The sequence below is a fragment of the Akebia trifoliata genome, chromosome 1 (genome assembly GCF_017979445.1).
Source record: "Akebia trifoliata isolate Shusen 1 chromosome 1, ASM1797944v1, whole genome shotgun sequence".
NCBI lineage: Eukaryota > Viridiplantae > Streptophyta > Magnoliopsida > Ranunculales > Lardizabalaceae > Akebia > Akebia trifoliata.
The window spans coordinates 23,919,934-23,942,648 of record NC_141375.1 but is presented as its reverse complement, the minus strand read 5'-3'; the positions used below and the strand labels follow the sequence as shown (position 1 = coordinate 23,942,648).

The window sequence follows — 22,715 nt, the reverse complement described above, 5'->3', positions numbered from 1 at the left end:
GTTATAATCTGAAACCAAGGTAAAAGTGAATACTAGAATCAGATTCTAGGTTTGCAGCATTCCAGTCTATGGGCCACTGTTTCTTGAAGAGATTCATCTTTTCTTTTCTTTTCTTTTTTTTGTTGCTAGGCGGGGTTAGTGGGGTTAGTGGTTAACAGTTAGCAAATTAGTATATAAGATGGGGTTCAAGAGGTTTGAACCTAAACCCTTGGGAACAACCTCCACAAGGTCTTACCACTTAGTTAAATGGTCCTTCTTGAAGAGGTGCATCTCAATATTACCAAACCATCTGTATACCTAAGAGCTGATTTATCCACTATTTCTCTATCAAGTTTGGTGTTTTGATGGCTTATACATCCCAAAAGGAGTTGCACAACTGCTGAACGGTAACCCAGTTTGCTAAACCTCAATAAACTGCAAACAAATTTAGCAAATTTAAGTGACCAGAAGAGATTATCTTCTCTCTTGGTTCCATCAAAATATCTGTAGAATGGCACCCTACATACCATCCTTAGATATGGCAATGCTAACAACTCTCAACGCAAGCTTTGTGCTCTTCAAAATAAGCTCAAAGAAAGACAAAATGTACAGATAGATAGAAATGAAACGAATCAGTCTTACATCTCCATCTAGACCAGAGCTTTACGATTCAGCAAAGAAGAATGATTAACAGGCAAAGCAGAGGACTAAGATATCATGACAAAAACTGCATTTCTTGCCGTCAATTGGCTTCTTCTCAGGCCTCAACACCATTTGGTGTGTTCCATACATTCACAGCCTATGATGGCATTCATATGGGGGGAAAGAAATCAAGAGAACATCCGGAGGAAGTTATTTGCATATACCATTGATTTGAAGTTCGGGGTGTAGCTGCAAGTTGATCAAGAGAAGAAAGTAAAAAAAAAAGATCACACAGTACTAAATGCATCTACATCCCAAATAGGATAAAACACAAAACAATTATATAGTATCTAAAGATGATTAAGTTTGTAGGAAATGATTGAAATTAAACAGTTCCAACAGAAGGGAATGAGACTTTCAAAGAAGTAACAAATGTTTGGTTTCATATCAGGGGGATTTGAACTGTATAAATGCACACCCTTATTACCCATCTGTAACATGCAATCACAAAAGAGTGTTATGAAATAAATTCTATTGTGGTGTTTGGTTAATCATCTTATTTGTCTGTATGACCCCTTGGCAGCCTGAAAAGCACCCAAGGCTTTATTAATATCTAGCCACTTGAGATCGTTGCCATCAAATACAAGTTCATCTTCTACTTACCTAATCAACCACTCAGATGTGAGATCCAACTCATAAAATGATGAAGTCACAAGCATTTGATTTTTTCGTCTTTTTAGGAAACTCTCCTGTAATCGTTGATTATATTATACAAAGTTGAAGTAATTCAATCTTTGTTTGTGCAAAGTTTTCTTAATTGAATCTACATTCAAAAAGAATAAAATAATTAAAATGCAAATGAAAAAATTATTTTAATGAAAACGAGAGCATAAACAAGTAACAATATTAATCAACACTTTACATAATTAAAAATTACTTAGTAGGTTACACTTTTGTCATCTGTCATATTATAATTTACTTTTCAAAAACTCTTTAATAATTCTTAAATTAAAGAATTAGGTCACTTATTTTATCTTGTACAACTTTGTCAGTAATCATTCAATCTAACCATTCGTGAAATCCATTTTGTCTTTCTCTCATGTAGCATTACAATGACGGATTAAGGAAGTAAACCATTAAATGTTGTGGCTGATTGAACTAAATATCTCACATTTTCTCAATAATGTAATCCCCATTCATTATCATAAAATAATGCTTTAATAAATTCAACCATTTTATGATAAATTAAGTCTATTTAGGTCTTCTCCTCACCATTCTCCACACTTTTACAAAAGGATGAGCCACTTTAAGTGAATTGATAATTCATTTCTAAAACCTCATAGATATCATAGTGTTAGAACTTTGGCCTACCATTGGTTTCTTTGCATACTTTGAGAGAAGAAGTTGATACAAATGGGGATTAGGGGCCTTAAACTTGCTAATAGAGCACTTTTAGGGAAATAGCTTCGGAGGTTTGGTGAAGAGGGGTAGCTTGTGGAGGAGGGTTGTTGCGGCCAAGTATGGGGAAAGGGGGCCAGGTTGGTACAGTGGTGAAGCTAAAGGTTCATTTGGGTGTAGTGTGTGGAAGGGGATCCTCAAAGTTAGCAAGGAGTTCGAAAGAGGGATTAGATTTAAGGCAGGGAAGGGGGGCCAAATTAGATTTTGGGAGGATAGATGGTACGGCACATTGCCTCTAGCAGCTCAATTTCGCTTGATCCAGCAATGTCTGATTCGCAACGAATCCAACTCTACTTGGGATTTGGGGTTTAGGAGAAACTTTAATGATTGGGAGCTAACAGAGATGGCATCTTTCCTAGATCTCCTGCATTCGGTTCACCTCAACGAGAGTCAACAGGATAAGTGGGATTGGATGTGGGTTAAAAACTTGAGATTCACTGTCAGTTCTTTTTATAAGTGGCTTCTCCCCTCTACTGAGAAATCAGCTTTGGGACCCATCATTTGGTCCAAGTCAGTTCCTTCTAAAATATCTTTCTTTGTTTGGTTGGCGTCCCTGGGGAGGATTCTCATGTTGGATAATTTGATTGTTCGGGGTTGGATCACACCAAACTGTTGTCCCCTTTGCTTGATGGATAGTGAAACTGTGGATCATGTTTTAATTCATTGCTCCTTTTCTCGCAATATTTGATCAACTTTTCTTGGGTTATTCCGTACTTATTGGGTCTTTCCTTGTAAGTTCTCCTCGCTGTTGGAAGAGTGGGCCAACAATGCATTCTTATCCAGGAAAAGATACCTTTGGGCTATTCTTCCCTCAGCTATTGCTTGGAGGGTGTGGAACGAAAGAAATAACAGGGTGTTCAATAACAAGATGAGAAGCCCTCACGGCAGGTTCTTGGAGATTTTGGGCTTATTGTATCTTTGGTCTAAACAGAACATAGATTTTACGAGAGTTACATTTGATGACTTTCTTTTTAGATGGAACTCTTTATATAATCATTGACGTTTTAACTTTCTTTTTTGTAGCTCTTTGTGAGGCCTCCTCGGCCTCTTTGTATTTTCCCCTTCATTAATACATTAATACATTATACTTACCAAAAAAAAACAAATGGAGTATTTAAAGCATCTTTATGAGTATGTACGCTCTATAGCATCAAAAAAATTGTAACAAATCAGGTAACTGTAAGTTGTATCAAATCCCTTCCTCCAATTCTTTCTCATCATACTATGTAACAAAGTATGCTTGTAAATAAATGTAGTCATGGCTCTATCCTTCATCAATATTATTGCACATGTGTTTCACAAATATCTGATACAATGAGATGCAAATGGGGTCCAAAATAATTTGTCTTTCACCTATTTAAACGCACCCTGTTGAAACATAAGCCACCGCATTATAAGTAATTACTTGAACAACATTTGTCTCCCATATTTCTTCAATCACATCATCAAGTAGCTTGAATAAAGCCCACTAGACAATTAACCAAGAAATTAATAGGAGTTATCCCTCTCTGGTCTATCCATCAATCGAACACAATAGTACATACATTTTTCTATGTAGTATGAGTTTCAACCTTTCTTTGAATTACTCACCTCATACTTCAAAAATGGTTACGAAGCTCATGATAAATGTGATGCTTGTAACTGGTCTAAATTGCATGATTGCCCATCATCAACTTAAAGCTCTTCAACTACACATTATTAAAAGGAATGCCCGCTCGATAAAATAAAGTAGCAATATATGATTGATATGATTTCTAACTTTTTTTTTTTTCTTTTTCCATTAGTCTTTCATAGTTGTTTGCACATTTTTTCCCTTTCCAATATTGACGACTACCACATCTTTGAGGCTCAGCCTACAAAAGAAATCCATTGATCCTTTTTGTTGTGTTCTTTTTAGGATTGCCATTTACCACCCCTAAGGCATCCCTAGGCATTGAATTCAATTGTTCTTGATAAACATCCCTTCATAGGTCACTCTCAATTTGTGATCCAAATCCATCATTGATCTTTTGCATAATTTGCATACTCTTTTCAATGAAGTAGGACCACGGATGTAGTATGACCACAAAATGTACATCTAACAAGTGGATTTGTCATTTGGGATTTCTTCTTCTTCTACGCTTTTACAAACATGTATCATGTTTTCACTAATTTACACTTTTACTATTTTACACATTCCTCACCAAGTTTTGGTGAATATGAGACTCCCCTATGTTTTAATAAATTGATTATATAGCCCTAGATCATTGCCTTCGACAAAAGACCATCACAAAGTACATTTCTTTTGAAACCTTGCTTAATGAAGGTGGCACCTAGGCACCTGAGTAAGATAGGCGGCTGCTTTGGCGCACAAACACCTGATAACATTGACATTGATCGTTTCATTGGGAGGGAGTATCACTAACATCAATGTTTGCTATCTATGCAAAGCCAACAATGTGTCAGTTAATCACTGGCTAATTCATCGTCCTTTCTCCAACACTACTTGGAACCATTTCCTTTCTTTATTCCACTTCGATTGGGTTTTTCCATTTTCTATTAAATCTTTGTTTCATGGCTGGAAGATCAAAGGTCTTAGTTCCAGAAAGCAGATCTTGTGATGGATGGCCCTTTTTGCTCTATGTTGGGGCATTTGGACAGAAAGAAACAACCATTTATATTGGGGGTAGTTAGTCTTAGCTTTGATTGTATTAGGCAGATCTCTCGACCTCCATCTACTTATTTTAATAAATTTTGTTAGATCTACCCTAAAAAAAAGCCCCAATCACCAACACATGTACAAATAAAGTATGTTATGTACCATGTTGTACTGTCACATATAAGCTTACCAAACAGAGCACATGCATAACTCAATATATAAACTACCCAATCTAATCACAGGCAAAGAGAATGTTACTTGCCGATGTATTGAACAGTAGCATATAAATTGTCAATAATCAATCTCAAAATGAAAAATATGAAACAATAACATCATTAAGTTTTTTAGTAACTTGCTGGATGGTTCAGCATTTTACATTATATATTAAATAAAATACAAATAATGTCCCTCTATGTATTAAGGCCTTTGAACATTTTCGTCATTCAAGTTCATAATACAACATAAAATGCTGGACTGTCAGAGAGTTACTAAACCGCTAGACAGTCCAGCAATTTAAGTTGTTTTTGGTAATTTTTTAAAAATTATTATTCTTTTATAATCAACTAGAAATTTGGCACTCTTTTGGTAATTTTTCAAAAAATCAGCATGGAAGAAAGCAAAATCTACTTCAGTAAGACGCAAGGTCTGGACAACAGCACTCAATATTAACATGCTTGTATTTGAATGCAATGAAATAATATAATTGACACGAACATGCAAATGGACTAGAAGAACTAATACCTATGGAATGAAAATCAATACTTAGTTATTGAGCATCTTTCGGATCCATGTACAGCAATGGCTTCCTCAAAGCTGAGCTTCATTACAGTTTTCTCACATTCCTTCAACTTCTTGGTGGCATCAGGATCATTGGGACAGATTTTGTTCACCTAAAGCTTCAAATATGTCATTGGTCATAAACATATCAAACCGAATGGAACTCTCCAGAATGTACAGCAAAGGAGAAGAGCAAAGTGATCTTAGTTCGAGATTCAAAAATTGGTATCCAAATCTACAGTGAACATGGGGGCACATTATGCAATTGTTGATGATAAGTCCAGTTGAATATGATCAACGAAAGAGCACAGCTGTTACTGAAAATACTAAACATCGAATAAGATTTAAAAAAATGTATCAAATGGGGGATTCAATGTCACTTGCAAAATATGTTCTTTCTCGGAGGAAAAAAGGAAAGTAGAAATGCAGCAGCCCTCATCTTAATAAAAATAATCTGGGCTTAGACCCGCAGCTCAGTCGGTTTGACACTTGCAAAACAACTTTGAGGTTGCAGGTTCAAGTCCAGCTTACCAATAAAATAATAATAATAATCTAATATGAATCAATATCTAATTAACCCCAACCATTGATTCTTATAATAATCAGAAAACTGACTCGAAAACAAGTGACCAAACAAACAAAGGCTCAATCGAAGAAGGATATCATTCAAAACCACTCCTTCACAAGATTTTTCCAAGGGCTTGCAAACCCCACCAAGTCCACACCAATTTCTAACAATATATTCATTCAAAATAATCAAACAAATATTAATTAGTATATCTTAATCAATATTATTGTAATTTTAAAAGAAAACGTGTTAGTTGTCCAACCAGAAATTTTAGCCAAAATTTATATCAACAACATTATTGACGTTGAAGAAGAATATATTCCTCAAAAGTAATCCATGTGACATGGTTCATACTATACAGCAATAAATACTAGGGAGAATCTTTTATGGAAGCTTCTTCCTTTTAGCCTGAGCCTAGTCAATTTGGAAGGAGAGGAATTGTCCTGTTTCAACAAAGATAATCCATCAAGGCCGTTTTGTATAAATGATCTTCTACCACGAGTGGTTTCAAGAAATGTTATTTCTAGTTTCAACAACTTTGCAATTAGGTGGGGAAAATCCGTTTGTAGCCATCTTATTTGTAACTACTACTGATTTTGAGGTTTAGCGAGTTCCTCACTCATTTCCTCCCCCTTGCATGTATCATTAGGCTTTTGTACATATATCGGGAAAGATAACGTCCAATGCTTCATGGGGACGTTAGCATCCTCCACAACTTTGATTTTTTGAAAATACTTTTGAAGCACATTTATTGTTGTTTTCAAGTACAAAAGGTAAGGGTATTTTGATCATTGTGAAATAAATATTTATACAAAAATATTATTGCAATAAATACTACAAAAATGTCATTGAGGTTTCTAATATTTACAAAAATGCCAAGTTACAAAATACCCTTACTTTGTGCACTAAAAGACAATAATAAATACATTTCAATGATATTTTCAAAAAAATCAAAGCCATGAAAAATTCTAACGTCTCCATGAAGCATTGGGCATTAACATTCCCTATATATACGTAGGGAGATGATAAAGTTCAAATCAAGCATTGAAAGTTCACAATAAAAAAGATGCCAACTTGGTGAGATGGTAAAAGTACATGAATTGTAATACCATGGGTTCAAACCCGCTTTCACCCACATACCTATTAAGAGGGGAGGGGGAAAAATGATAGCAAACTCCAAAACCATAATTTTTTTCTAACATTCCCTTAAAAACCCAACCTTTTTTGTCTTTAGTGGCAAAAGGCAAGGGTATTATTGTCATTGTGTAATTGTGTGACATTTACAAAAATGTCACTACACAATGACAATAAAACCCTTGCTTTCTTTTTTTTTGCATTAAAAACAAAACAAAAAAGGATAGTGGTAGTCATGGTGAATACATGGTTTTGAGGGACTAGATTTCTAATGTCCATTAAAGTCTTCAACAATAGCATTCCCCACATATATATATGATAAAACACAACTATAAACCCCACTGTTTTATCCCTCACATCAGTAGGGGATGAGATTAAATCTCCCTACACTCAAGAGCCACTTTAGACTTTATTGTCTGTTTTTCTCATCTTTTTCAAGAATGCCCTTCCAAATTTATTTTCTTTCTTCTACCTCCCTTTCCAAGAATAATCCTCTAGGTTGATTGTTTGTCTTCTACTAGCCTTTTCCAATAATACCCTTCCAATGTTATTGCATTTCTCTTCTCCCCCTTTTTCAATAATACCCCACCAACTTCATTATTTTTTCTCTTTTACTCGCTTAACCCTAAAGAAGATGCTCGTGCCATAGGCACAGGCAAACTCTAGTATGTACGTATGTATATTTATGGGATGCAGTTATATGGACCGAAGGACCAAGCTGTGCTTGGACCAATTAGAACTGGATGCAGTTTTTTTTGTATGAAATATAACAACCTTTCACCCTTAAAAAAGGCAATTTTCTTTGGAGATCCTTCTCTCTTAAATTATGATTTGATTCTTACTCCCTATTTTGAAACCCTAAAGAACATTTACAGATCTTAAAAACAGAGAAATAAGATTTAAAATATAAATACTAGAAACAAAACATAATATGATTTCTCATCCTAAAATCAATTTTAGTAGAGAAACACCTCACCATGGATAGAAATGACCTAATTTTCAAAAACCACAGCCAGAAAAGGGTAGAAATTACCCATTTCATAATCAAATCTCTCTTCAACCATTTTTATAGGTAAAAACATAAACCAAATTTTCAGTTTTTTTAGGGTTTCAAAAATCACAGTTTTAGCAAAGAAACACATCACCACATAGACGGAAAAAAATAGATGAAATAATTGAAACAAACAAAAAAAAATTATTGCATAAACCAATACACCAAGTATCAAATAGATAATCTCCAAAGAAAAGTGAAATCTCAGCGTCGATTCAAATAGATTCAGCCTTTTAGGGTTTGTGATCAATTCAAGTGGGATAAACCCTAATTTCATTTTAGTGAAAAAAACAAGTGTCCGTCTGATATTTGATTGAGAAGATGATGAAGAAAGAAGAAGTAGCATTCTTTTGAAAGTTGCTAGAGAAGAGAAGAATAAAATTTTAATATTTAAGAGTAGAGGAGATCACAATAAAATATCATTTTTCAAGGGGCATGACTTGCATTTTTTTAACAATAGAACAACACACGTGTCATGTCCAACTCTATTCGGTCTAGGCTTTGCCTGATCCTTCGGTCCATACAACCTTTTTCCTATATATATATATATATATATATATATATATATATATATATATATATACATTTATGTACACATGCTACAAGACATCACTTTTAGGACAATGTCAACATGTATTGACATACATAAGAGTGTTAACAAGTCCTGACACATCCAATTGGTTCCTTATGGGTAAGTGCAACTGTTGATGTTGGTTGAACAACAATGTTGAACTCCCTTAGCTTAACTCTAGATTAACTATAGGACATTGGGAGCTTGCTTTTCATGGTTGTGTTTGTTTCAAATGCACACCATGCAGCACTTAAAGGTTGTGCCTTGCAAATAAACCTAGAAACCACTACCTTGCGAAAATGCACACTCAAGGCATATCCAACACAAGAAAGGCACAATGTGATCAAATGTCCAAAAAACAACTTTTATTAATGATTTAAAATGGCCACTTACAAGGCAAGATGATATACACAAACACGTTAAAAGGCAAGGATTGCTTCGTCGTACTAGACAATGCTCAGTAGCCCATAGGTACATGATTGCTCACAAAGCTTGGCTTGTTGCTTGCCTTCAACCTTTACCCGTTCCCTCAAAGAGGATGCTAATCATATTTGATCTTGCAAAAAGAAACTATCAAAAGTAGAGCCCAAGCATAGTAGGTCGAAAAGGTGGGTCAGGCCCGACACAAAAGCTCAATGACATACACATACACATGGACACACACGTACATGACTACCCTCCGGTGTGCTCGGCTCAAGCAAACTCCCTAAACTTAGATATGTATGACACTATGTACATGACCATTACACAGAATCATTATCTCCTCCAGATGGCAAATTCACTTCTACTCCAAAAGGTATTTTTTGGCATCTTAATACCATATAGCTTTCAAATTTATCAAACCTCTTGGTAACAAAAGTGGAATCCTAACAAGAGATAAAACATATGTTGGTAAATTGATAAGGCATTAGAGGGAACATTTCTTCATAAAGGCGGGTTTTTTTCCCCAAAACTTGCCACCACAAGCCCCCACATGGTAGTAACTTTTTACATGTGGCAAACCAAAGTTCAAGGATGAAAGGAGAATTATCTTCCATCCCCAAGGGCAACAATAACTCCCTTAAATTCTCAAGTTCCCCACCATCAAAAAATTTGATTTCAAAGAGATTAATTTTTAAGTCGGGGATAACATCTTAAGTATTGCAATTGTAGTGAGCACCTTTGCAAAAGAAAGCAGAGTTGGCGAATAAAGATGAAAGATAACCGAAACTTCATTAGCTCTAAACTTTCTACCACATCCCATTCTTCAATATTTTGCATTAGGCAATTAAAGTTTGCCACCACCAAAAGGAAAAAGGCTTAAGAGAATATCCTTACTGAATGCCTTAAGAAATATGATAAAATCAAGTTGGGTCACCTTAACACGAACAAGAAAAAGGCCATAGATAACAATACGTTGATCCATTTTCTTCATCCAACATCAAACCCATTCTCCATGTTTATACTCCTTCAAGTCTATTTTGCAAAAGATACCCATAATACCACATTCTAGAATCACAACATTCATCAGTAGTAAGAACCCCATTGAGAAGTTAAGTTATTTTGAACAAAAGGCATATTGAGAGAAATCATTTAAAACAATTCTCATGCCAACAACAAAAATCTTCAGGAAGACTTTTATACAATGTCCACAAAACTCAAAACCTTAAATTTCACAAGTTTTTCCTACCTCACATGGGAATCAAAGCTATGAACATGGCACTGAGGCTTTTAGAGAAACACAAATTCTAGAGAAAATTCAAACAACTTTCAAGAACAAACATTGTAACGTCTTCCAACGCCTCTTATAAAAGGATGTGGAAAATCCATCCTTACCTAGAGGCAAAATCACTACTCATCACGTCGAAGCTCCAAGTATTTCATACTCCTCAAAAGGTCAATCCAACCAATCATGTGATTTTACATAAATTTTGTCCAAGTGTATCCCATCAAAACGAAAAACGGAAAAGGTTTGGTTCCCTGTACAGAAAGCAATGGAAAATCCATTCTTACCCGAGGGTACAATCACTACTCATCAAGGCAAAGCTCCAAGGATTTCATCCTCGTCAAAAGGTCATCCAACAAATCACGTTATTTTAAAGAAATATTGTCAAAGGGCATCCCATATAAAACAAAAAAGTTTCGGTTCCTATATAGATTGGAATAAAATTTCACAATGGCATCCCAATTTTTTTCTTTCTACCCTACCATCTCTTATTCCAATTTACCTCATTTTAGCACTTCCTATTTGGGAAGTGCCCTATTCTACGTCAAAAAAGTGACAGCCAAACTAATGCAAAATGAGTAAATTGATAAGTATGTAACTCGCAATGGAAAGGAAAACTTTGATTTGGAAGAATAAAGGGATTTAGGGTAGGTACTAAGGAAAAAATAAGAGACTAAGACTCTAGAGTATAATATGTTGGGGGACACTACCCAGTTAGAGGAATTTTCAGAGGGTGTTAAAGTATAATGATTGTCCCTAATTAGGAAGTCGTGAAGTATGAAAGAAACCTGATTGTGAGAAGAGGGGGGAGGGGGGAGGGGATAGCAAGATGGGCAAGTTCATGGCGGTAAGGGCGTAAGTTAATAGGGCATCCCAAGAGCATGTCTCATATCAAACATTTCATACCAAAAATTCAGATAAAGCATGCCCAAATCAATAAGGGATGCCATATCATACAAATCTACTTATATGCAACACAGTTAGTTATGGAAAAAAAGTTCATTAAGTGACACATATCAAGAAAACAGTGGTAATGTAGCTCAAAATTAATCTAAACTTTATGAAAGTCTCTCACAGCAATATATGGTTAAAAGGGAAATGTTTTAACACAATCCAGAAGTAGTATCACATCAAAATTTGTATGGAAGGAAGATACAAGCCTGTTAAGTTGGTAAAGTCTGTGATTGCTGATGACTTGAGATGGGTACAAAACACATCCTCACCCACTAACAACTAACTAGTACCCACTTGCCTATCGAAAAGAGGGGAAATCCAAATGGAAGCATGCCCAGCCAGCCAAGTTGAGCCACGCCATGAAGAAATGTTTTCCATGACCCATGAAGATGACTTCCTATAAGAAATAGCCAGGTGAATTTTCTTCAATTTAAGTACACGTACAAAATAAAGGATCATGCATTTCATCAAGACCTAAGATACCATTGGAAAAAAATTGCAATTTTAGATGGGAGTAAGTTGTCAATTTTCACTGGAGAAATTCTTTAACAACAAAACCAAAGTTCACAAATATGAGAATTCTGTAAAATCTTCTATCTCATGAAAGCAAAACAGTAGAATTTGGATCCCAAAGAACATATCAAGAGAGAGAGAGAGAGAGAGATCAAAGCTGAAGTTCGAAAGATATAAGCATCCTAATTCTTAACGAACTTTGAAATTAAGGTTCTACAAAGTTGGGTGCTCTAATTAAGAACTTTTTCTTACCGTAGATGTTTAATAGCCATTAAAGCCATAAACATGCATGGACGTGCAGAAATTACATTGATTCAGATAAAAAATGAACGATAATAACAAGACAGATACTGATGCAATTACCTGAAACGAAATCTGATCTCTTCTAGCCGATAAATTTGGGGGGAAACAGCTGATTCCTAAGACGAGAAACCCTAATTTTGATTTTATTGCGGTCGGGAGAGGTGATATCTGGTAGTGAAACTAACAGAAAAGTTCACAGTGAACCTGTTAGGTTGGGAAACGAAATGGATCTGCATTAGGTATTTTTGGTTCGGGTCATGTTAAGCTTTTTTAAGATTGAAATGGGTCAACCTGGATTCGTGGCCAATTCTTCTAATGAGAGCTTTTTATGCTTGAGAAAGAAAATGGATCTACATTAGGTGTTTTCGGGACATGTTCAGACCGTCTCACATTGAAACGGGTCAACCTAGATTCATGGCCATTTCATCTGCTTCTTTTTAGAGAAAGAGAGCGTAACCGGGTCAAAATAGAGAAGGATGCATCAAAATAGTGTAATGATTGAGTAACTCAAACACTCAACTTACGTGTACCCTGCAACAACCGTGGATTTTTCCCTTGGGATACACACTGCATATTCCCATAAAACATGTACAATTATGTATCTCGAGGTATGTGTAGTTGTGTATCTTGAGAGAAAGATCTATGGCTCCGTATCTAAGATCTATGGGTTAAAGTTTTGGATTGAGCTGATTTTTTGTGAGGACGGTCTTCATGATGAGAAGATCATCCTCACAAAAAATTAGCTTAATTTGAAACTTGTAAGTCCGTCAAAAGTGATTTACAAATATTGACGGTCCACATTCTAAATCACTATTGATGGGTTAGAAGTTTTAGATTTAACTGATTTTTTTTTTTTAGGATGATCTTCTCATCATAAAGATCATCCTCACAAAACACCAACTCAATCTAAAACCTCTAACCCATATTTTGAAATTTTATTATTATTACATTGTTTTTACATATGTCCCATGATCCGTCATATATATATATATATATAGGGTCAGGATCAAGGGCCATATGAAAAAATATATGTAAAAACAATGTAACATCAATAAAATTTTAAAATATTAGTTAGAAGTTTTGGACTGAGCTGATTTTTTGTGAGGATGATCTCTATGATAGGAAGATCATCCTAAAAAAAAATTAGTCCAATCTAAAACTTCTAACCCCATTAAAAGTGATTTAGAATGTGAACCGTCGATTTTTTGCCAATTTTTGTCACTAATTTGTATATCACTTTTGATGGATTTAGAAATTTCTGATTAAACTGATTTTTTGTGAGGATGATCTTCTTATCATAGTGATCATCCTTGTAAAAAATCAGCTCAATTCAAAACCTCTAACCCATATTTTAAAAAACCATTGTTTTTTCATATGTTTTTACATATGACCCTTGAGCCGTCCCATACATATATATATATATATAGGGTCGGGTTCCTGCAACACACATTGCGACACACATATAGACAACGTGTTTGTCTTATATGGGCAAAAATATTTGGAATGGGCTGATTTTTTGTGAGGATGATCTCTGTGATGAGAGAATCATCCTGGCAAAAAATCATCAAATTCCAAAACTTGTAACCCCATCAAAATTGATTTACAAAAATTGGACGGTCTATAATTTTTCAACAAAAATTGGACGGTCTAGAAGTTTCATAATGAGCTGATTTTTGGCAAGGATGATCTCCTCACCACAGAGATCATCCTCACAAAAAATTAGCCCATTCCAAACATTTTTGCCCATATAAGACAAAACGCGTTGTCTATATGTGTGTCTATATGGTTGTCGTTTGAACCTAATCCATATATATATATATATATATATGAGTGGTGTTCAAGGGCCAACTTTTTAGCAAAACATTTTTCCAAACATGAGTTAGAAGTTTTGGAATGATCTGATTTTTGATGAGGATGATCTCTACGGTGAGGAGATCATCCTCACAAAAAATCAGCCCATTCCAAAACTTCTAATCCCATCAAAAATAGTTTACAAAAAATGGACGGTCCACGATTTTTCAACTTGTAAACATGGGTTAGAAGTTTTGGAATGAGCTGATTTTTGATGAGGATGATCTCTACGGTGAGGAGATCATCCTCACAAAAAATCAGCCCATTCCAAAACTTCTAATCCCATCAAAAATAGTTTACAAAAAATGGATGGTCCACGATTTTTCAACTTGTAAACATGGGTTAGAAGTTTTGGAATGGGCTGATTTTTGATGAGGATGATCTCTACAATGAGGAGATCATCCTCACCAAAAATCAGCCCATTCCAAAACTTTTAACTCATGTTTTGAAAAATGTTTTGCCAAAAAGTTGGCCTTTGAACGTGACCTTTTATATATATATATATATATAGGGAAATGTTCAGCACCCAACATGTTTTGTCCTGCATGAGTTAGAAGTTTTGGAATGGGCTGATTTTTGGTGAAGATGATCTCTATGGTGAAGAGATCATCCTCACCAAAAATCAGCCCATTCCAAAACTTCTAACCCCATGTTTACAAGTTGAAAAATTGTGAACCGTCCATTTTTTGTAAACCATTTGTGATGGGGTTAGAAGTTTTGAAATTGGCTGATTTTTGGTGAGGATAATCTCCTCACCATAAAAATCATCTTCACCAAAAATCAGCCCATTCCAAAACTTCTAACGCATATAAGACAAAACATGTTGGGCAAATTGTTGGGTGCCAAATGGGACCATATATACACATATAGGGAAATGTTCGGCACCCTACGCTTTACCCTACGTGTTTTGTCCTACATGGGTTAGAATTTTTAGAATAGGCTGATTTTTGGTGAGGATGATCTCTATGGTTAGAAGATCCTCCTTATCAAAATCAGCCCATTCCAAAAAATTTAGCCCCATGTTTACAAGTTGAAAAGTCGTGGACCGTCCATTTTTTGTAAACCATTTTTTATGGGATTAGAAGTTTTGGAATGGGCTGATTTTTGGTGAGGATGATCTCCTCACCAAAAATTAGCCTATTCCAAAACTTCTAACCTATGTAGGACAAAACACGTATGGTAAAGTGTAGAGTGTCAAACAAGACCCATATATATATATATATATATATATATATATATATATATATATATATATATATATATATATATATAGAGAGAGAGAGAGAGAGAGAGAGAGAAAGAGAGAGAAAGAGGGAGCCGTTCAGCACCCTACCATTTACCAAATATTTTAACAAATGTTTATCAGCCATTGGACAAGGCACAGATCAACGACCTAGATTGAATGTTGCAGCAATAGATTGAATAAGTTATAAATTATCGACTATTTACAGCGCTGTCCTTACATTTTTAAGGATTTAGTGCTACTTCCTTGGGTAAATAAAATACCAACAAAACAAACGGAGAGTTCTGTTGTCTCGTTCTGTTCGCCCTCCCTCTCTGTATTTCACTGCAAAAGAACCCTAACGAAATCTCGTTCTGTGCGAGATACCGTTGCAGCAAGCGACAGAAAGGGAAGGAGTTGCAGTAAGACAGAGAGAGAGAGAAAAGGAGAAGCAGCGATTTTATTAGGGTTCTTTTGCAGTGAAATACAGAGAGGGAGGGCGAACAGAACGAGAATGAGAGAGGATGAGAGAGAGAACGAGTTTCAACTTTCAGGAGAACAGAACTCTCCGTTCGTTTTGTTGGTATTTTGTTTACCCAAAGAGGTAGCACTAAATCCTTAAAAAATGTAAGGACAGCGTTGTAAATAGTCGAAATTTATAATTTATTCACCCTACTCATTTTCCACTTCAATTTTTCCATGAATTTCAAATTTCGTGCAATCAAACACACCCTACCTTCATTTCTTTTCAAGAAACAAGTAGAACTACATACCATACCTGTCTTAAATTGAAATTGTATGTGTCTTGGGAATCTTGCAAAGTTCAAAGGATCGCTCACATCTAGTTTTAGAAGGCTTCAGAGGTTGATATAAAAGAAAGCTGAGGAAGGCCCCAATGAAAGTTGAGATGTAATAAAAATTGTTCAATTGCCATTCAAGGTATCAACAAGAGCATCAAATTTACTACACCGTTTTCTATATGAAGCCACAAGAAGATTCTCGCAAGGGAATTAGACAGTCACCAAATCCTACCATTTCAAAAAGATTGTTGAAAGCTGTTCCTCAAAACAAAACATGAGATTTACTTCCACAAATAGCTGGCATTAACTCTTTTTAACTAATATTGAAATTGTTCATTAACCTACACCACCACCAACCCGGAGAAAAAAAAAAAGGGAAATTATATTGACATGCCATAGAACTCTAAGGGCGCTCCAATTTTCAGGGGTACCTCTAAAGTTTCAAAAATTGTTGTGGACACTCCATGTCAAAAGGAATCCCTCTCACCTCCAACGATTTAGGCGAGGAAGAGGAGACAAAGAAAATCGAAGAGGGAAAAAGATAGGAGGAGAAAAACTGAGAGAGGGAGAGAGATCAGAGAAGAAAAACAGAGAGAGAGAGAGAGAGAGAGAGAGAGAGAGAGAGAGAGAGAGAGAGGCCCCGGAGAAGAAGATTTTGGGGTATTGGTTCACCGGAGAAGATGAGGGTGCCCTTAAAACAAAATTTTAATTGTTTCTTTCAATCGGGCCCGCCCTCAGATATTGTGGCGTGTCAATAAAATTCCCCAAAAAAAAAAAAAAAAAGACAGACACCACCTACCAAAATACCAAAGATACATACAAAATGTATACAACATTTGGCCTAATATGTTCTCTCCTTATGGAGCTAGATTTACAACTAATAATGCCTAGGGCGTTTTGAGATGGGGGCATTTGGTTGATATCGGTGAACATTATGCGGTTCGGAGCAGCATACATCAGGAACAGACACATTGTCAGACGGTGAATTTCGGAAGCCTTTTGGCCAGAAAAGACCTGTGGCTGTCGGCGGGGATGGGATCTCTGGCACCATCCATGGAATTTCCGGAACCATACCAAAACACTCGTCAACATCTAAGTCTTCATTGGCAGCTCGTGAAATTGGAGACAAATCGAAATCCCCAAGCTTCCCGCTGTCACCCTGGAGCAAATCACAAAAAGGGGAATAAATAGAATGAAGCAGGAGGAAGTAGCTAACAGTAAATCACCTCTTTCCCGCTCACTCCCCATGGATAGAAATAAAGTACAATCTGCCAGTAGTAAAGAGTATATAGAACCAACCTAGTTACGACTAGAATGTGAAAATTCCTAGGAGTTAATTTAGATTTGAATAAAAGAAATGGGGTCATTTTAGTCGTAGAACTGAACTCTGAATGAGCTCAGTGGCCGCCATCATCTCCGCTTATAGTGAACTTCATAGGGTCAGGTTTGGGTTTGGAAAATTTTCATAATACCCTTACCTCAGACATGACAAGACCCAACCCATTGCCATCCCTAGTTCTAGGTGGTGGGCAAGTAGTCACTCCATACTTTTTGTTTTATATAAGTAAAAGTTTATTGATAAGAGGACAAAAAGTCCTCAATAGTCACTCCATACTCAAAAGAAAATTTCCTAAAAGTAGCTTTGCTGATATGGAAGTATTTCTTTAACTCAGTGGCTTTCTCAAATAAGAATTTTTTTTATTTAGAAAAGCTCCTTCATTTTGAAGGTTTCTAATAAAAAAAATTCTAAAGTAGTTTTTACTGATATGGGAGTTTTTCCTAATTTAGTAGTAGCTTCTCAAATAAGACAGACCTTAAAATAATATATTTATGATCTTGGAAGTATCCCCCGATGTGAAAAGTTGGGGAGATGGCAAGTTCTCAGAAAGGGATTTTTTTTTTTTTGGCTTATTTAGAAAGAGAGCTGCTACTAGCACCCCAACTTTTACTTATTACAACTTATAAGTAAAATTTGAGGTGCCAATAGCAGCTCTCTTTAGAAATCTTTCAATTTGGTAGTTCACTCAAAATAATAAGTTCCAAACTTTGTTTTTCGTGTTTTGATTTAGAAAGTTGTTTCAAAGTTCAAATATTTCCCTAAAAAGACAATTTTCCAAAATTATTAAGTTTTTAAAATTCCCCATTTAAGAATTCCAGAGGCAAATCCAATTTTCCCATCTAAGGGATTGAAGGATCATTATCAACCCAGAACTCATGACCACTAAAAACGTTTCAAAGATCTCACGACTCTTCAACCAAGGGTGGAGATTACTAAACCAGCCACGTAGTTGGTTTAAAAAGTTGGCTTTCTGTTAGCTACATACCTACCGTGACTGAAAAAACATGCCAGACCATAGCACAGCCATAAAACATTAACATGATAAGAGTGTAAGCCACAGATTTGTCTGGTTTAGATCATACCTTTAGGATGAAAATTCCTTTAGAAGAGCTACATAATTATTGTATACCTAGGAAACCAAAAGCAAATCCAACAAAATGTACACATATTGCAAGTATCCCGTGATAAATATTGTCTTAATAGTGGTGGTGGTCATTTGTTGGATAAGATTGAGGCAGTGGAAGAGGACGAGGTGATGGTTGCTATGTGTGGGCAGAGGTGATGGGGACGGTTACAATGGAGCATTATGGCAACAGTAGTTGTGAGCCTGTGAAAGCGACGACGGTCACCATGATGGTTGGAGCAGCTATTGTTCTAAAATCTTCCTCTAGTGTAGACATCCCCAGAGAACTTAGGCAGACATGTAAAATATTTCGTCTTTCCAAAACAAAAAACTAAACAAAATTTCTACAATAAAAGCAATGGACGGGTGCTGCTCTTGGTTTGTGGGACTGTGGGAGAGAGCTTGTTTGGGGTGGAGGGGGTTCAGAGAGAGGAGAAAGTGAGATCAAAGGTGAAGAAATGTGATGAAACTTCTTGAAAAAAAAAAAAGTAACACGCAATCTAAAAACAATATGTTTGTTTTCCACTTTTCCATAAAACAAACAGAACACGAACAACAGAATTCACCCCCTTAAAGCAATGGAGAAGGTCAATGGAAAGAATGGGATGCTTAAATGGGACATGTGCAGATTAACACATAAAGCATGTCAATTTTTGTGTTAAATACATTAAACATGTCAATGGTAGCAAGCATATATATTAAAAAAAAACGAAAAATAAACAAATAAAATAAGACACTGGAATATGGACACAATAGGACATACCTTTGAAGATCCATGCTCCATGAGACCGTAGTTCTGATTGAAATCTGTCATTCCAAGAAACTCATCTAACGGCCATTCAGGAATACTTCCAGTTGTATTGCCTCCTGAAAATGACATCTTAGTTGTTTGCAGCCCTCCAACTTCACCAACTTGGCAGTTTAACACTTCAGATGCTGCACCAGTAAATGATATTGAAGTACCCGTTCTAGACACTGATTGAGATACCTTCTCGCCAGTTTTTTCAACAGAATTTGATTTCTCCTTAATGTATGATCCCACTGGTTTCGTGGATTCGAGCCCCACTTTTACCCCAGTGAGTAGAAATCTCTGGTGGCCAGATACATAAGAGTTTACTGTGTGTATGGAAACGTCACATTTCCTACAGAGCACAGCTCGATCCTCCAGACAAAAGAAGTAGGCAACAAGCTCCTACAGAAAGAAACAAAGTTTGAGGTTTATATTGAACATCACAATAATGGAATCCAAGATGCAAGATGAATAAATAAGGTCTGAATTGCTTAACTATAGTAAACAAATATGATCATGAAAAGCCAACTCAAATTGTTTTACTTCAGAAAAGGGGGATAAATGGAACAAAACTAAACCAAGAAATTAATATCCCAAAGTTGCAGAATTAATGAATGTATCATTTTTCAAACATCATGCATGAGGAAGAACAATGAAATGATACCAAAATGTTCAATCCTTGTGAATATTAAAATTGACAAGGTAACAGTGATGATTAACTCCATTTATTAGGGCATATCAATTTTTTTTTTTTTTTTTTGATAACGAAGGGTATCCGGGCCAGCTTGCGCGCATCCTGACTAGTCCCTACGCCCCGCACCCAAGCTATGGCTCATATCATCATCATCATCATCATCATAATATGATGATATTCATAATACGTATTAAGTTAATTCACCAACTTGGCCACTTCTGTAAAAATTCTCTATAATTATTATTGTTCATGGAATAGATATGCGTACGATAGAATTCACATGCCATATAAATAGATGGTACTATTAAATAGATTTTAATACATCATTTCGCATGTAATCCAAGATTTATTTAAGAGTATTGGCTGTCTATCTATGTACTCACCAAGTTGGGTCATTTTTCCCCCAAAAAAATGCCCTTAAATTATTATTGCCCCTGAAATAAATAGCAGTGAACAACTTTATCCCATTAATAAGCTTCCAAAATATACTTAAAGATTGGCCTGGGTTCCATTATGTCATTCACCTTTCTGAAATATCATGGACCACCAGCCCATAGCTTCAATATAGGTCATGAGTGCTCAACGAAAGTTGTCACAAACCTTGGTCCTTCCACTAAATGAAGCACTAGGAGATCTTTGTGTTACTCTTTTACTCTATATACCATGCACGAAATCACCTAACTTTTCTACCATACCCAATTGAAAACAACATTTATTTATTTATTTTTGCTAGGCAAGCGAGATTAGTGGTTGGAAATTAGTAGCTGAGGGTGGGATCTGAACCCAGGTTGGGGTATCAACACTCACATACTTTAACCAACTTAGCAAGTTGCCAACTTCAATTTTTTGAAACCAACACAACTAAACCCGATAGTTAAAGTTTAAAAATAAACAAAAATAAATAAATAAATAAGCAAAAAAAATATCAAACCAAAACAAAATTGCCAACTTAAACCTCACCTCACTCTTACACATATCTTAAAAATTAAAAATTTTAAAAAAATTTAAAAAAAAAAAAACGAAATAAATAAACTAAACCCAGTGGTACAAATATGTATTATATCTCCAGGTAACCAACCTATCATCAATACCACGAAAGCTGTTACACATCCTTAGCATGGTTTCAAAATTCATCCTAGACTGAGATGTATCGTCTGAGTTAACTCGGTATCAGGACTGAACTATACAAATGCACAAGTCAGTTTTTTGAACAAGATTTAATACCTCATGTTCATTTTTGAAATTTTTGGACTAGACATCTCAAACGTATCAGAAAATTCATCCGAGACGACTTGGTATCTGGCATGGACGAGATGCCAATTCCAGTAATGAAACCTTGGTCCTTCCACTAAATATGGCATTAAGAACAATGTAATCCAACTTCATAGTAGATACATATTCTCTTAGTAACTCGAAACAAAGATCCAGATTAGACTAGAGAATGCTTCTAATTCAACCACCACCCCCCCTCTCAAAAAAAAATATATATATTAATTAATTAAAAATTAAAAAAATAATAATAATAATAATAATTGATGAAGCAGGCCAAAATTGAACCATAGTTTCTTTTTAAGGAAATATTTCTAATCTTACATGTGTACGGAATTTTAGACCTAAAAATTGAAATTCTTGACACAAAATCTTCAGCAAATACCCAATTAAGAAGAATTATTAAATAAAAGAAACCTTATTTGAAAAAAAAAAAGTTATATTTCAAAATAAGCTTTAGAGTATAGAAATCCACCCAAAATTCAAACAGAGAGAAAGAGATAGTTAAAAGAACATCAAAATTAGAGGAAATCTACAAAACCCAGTATCGATCAACATGAAGACAAATGAAACCAGATCCCTGATTGTCAAAAATACCTGACAAATATCACATTTCGGCATCTGCGACGAAGAATTCGACAAAGGAACTCTCTGATGCTTGCTTGCAAGCTTATTCGCCGCATGCACCTTCTCATCACAAGCCCAACACAGAGCCGCCTCGTCTGCACAACATAAAACGTTCGCCTCAGCTGCCTCACACACGTTACACTGGATCTTCATCTTCTCTCTCTCTCTCTCTCTCTCTCAACAATTGATTCGAATCGAAGATCAAAAACCAATCTCTCCTCCCTTATTAAACCTCCAATCAACGAAACCCTAACTATCTCTCTCTTTCTGTCTCTTAGCTTGCTCTGCAATTTCTAGGGTTTAAGCAGGGAAGAACGCGAAACATCACTCGGAAATCGAGGGTTTAAGACCAGAGAAAGGTGAGCCGACATTTAGTTCTTCCTTTCGAGTGGTTGAGCGCGTACGGTGGTGTTCGTCTGCACGAGATGGTCTCCAAACGTTTTTCTACTTTTCTGACGTCTTCTATTCCTTATATTTCGCGATATTTTCAAAGTCTCCAACTTTTTATATTTATTTTTGACATAAAATGTCACATCGTTCCGCACATTACTGACGTGGATGCATATACGGAAGCATTATTCGCTTCACCGAGATACGTGATAAAAAAAGCATCTATTGTCAGCAACGTGTGAAACGATGTGCGTGTTAATGTCGCTGAGCACGGCTCGAAAGAGCACAGTATACATGGAAAACAACTTGTCTTCGAA

General features: G+C 35.7%; 1 protein-coding gene and 1 long non-coding RNA gene across 4 annotated transcripts; both read right to left on the bottom strand.

The window, feature by feature from the left end:
* Positions 1-536: 536 nt before the first annotated feature.
* Positions 537-13,664, bottom strand: LOC147411093 (uncharacterized). 3 transcript variants are annotated; one of them, XR_015179006.1, is made up of 4 exons: positions 12,354-13,664; positions 11,680-11,874; positions 5,459-5,729; positions 537-870 (listed from the first exon to the last, which is right to left on the bottom strand). It is a non-coding gene; the product is annotated as an uncharacterized LOC147411093 (long non-coding RNA). The 3 variants fall into 3 exon arrangements; XR_015179002.1 differs by having other exon boundaries at positions 11,684-11,874; positions 12,354-13,662; XR_015179009.1 differs by having other exon boundaries at positions 11,776-11,874; positions 12,354-13,660.
* A 2,760-nt stretch (positions 13,665-16,424) lies between these two features.
* LZF1 (light-regulated zinc finger protein 1) lies at positions 16,425-22,473 on the bottom strand. Its single transcript, XM_086444512.1, has 3 exons — positions 21,979-22,473; positions 19,392-19,820; positions 16,425-17,325 (listed from the first exon to the last, which is right to left on the bottom strand). The coding sequence occupies exons 1-3, from the start codon at positions 22,159-22,161 to the stop codon at positions 17,044-17,046; spliced, it is 894 nt and encodes a 297-aa protein (XP_086300638.1). The 5' UTR covers positions 22,162-22,473; the 3' UTR covers positions 16,425-17,043.
* Positions 22,474-22,715: the final 242 nt, after the last annotated feature.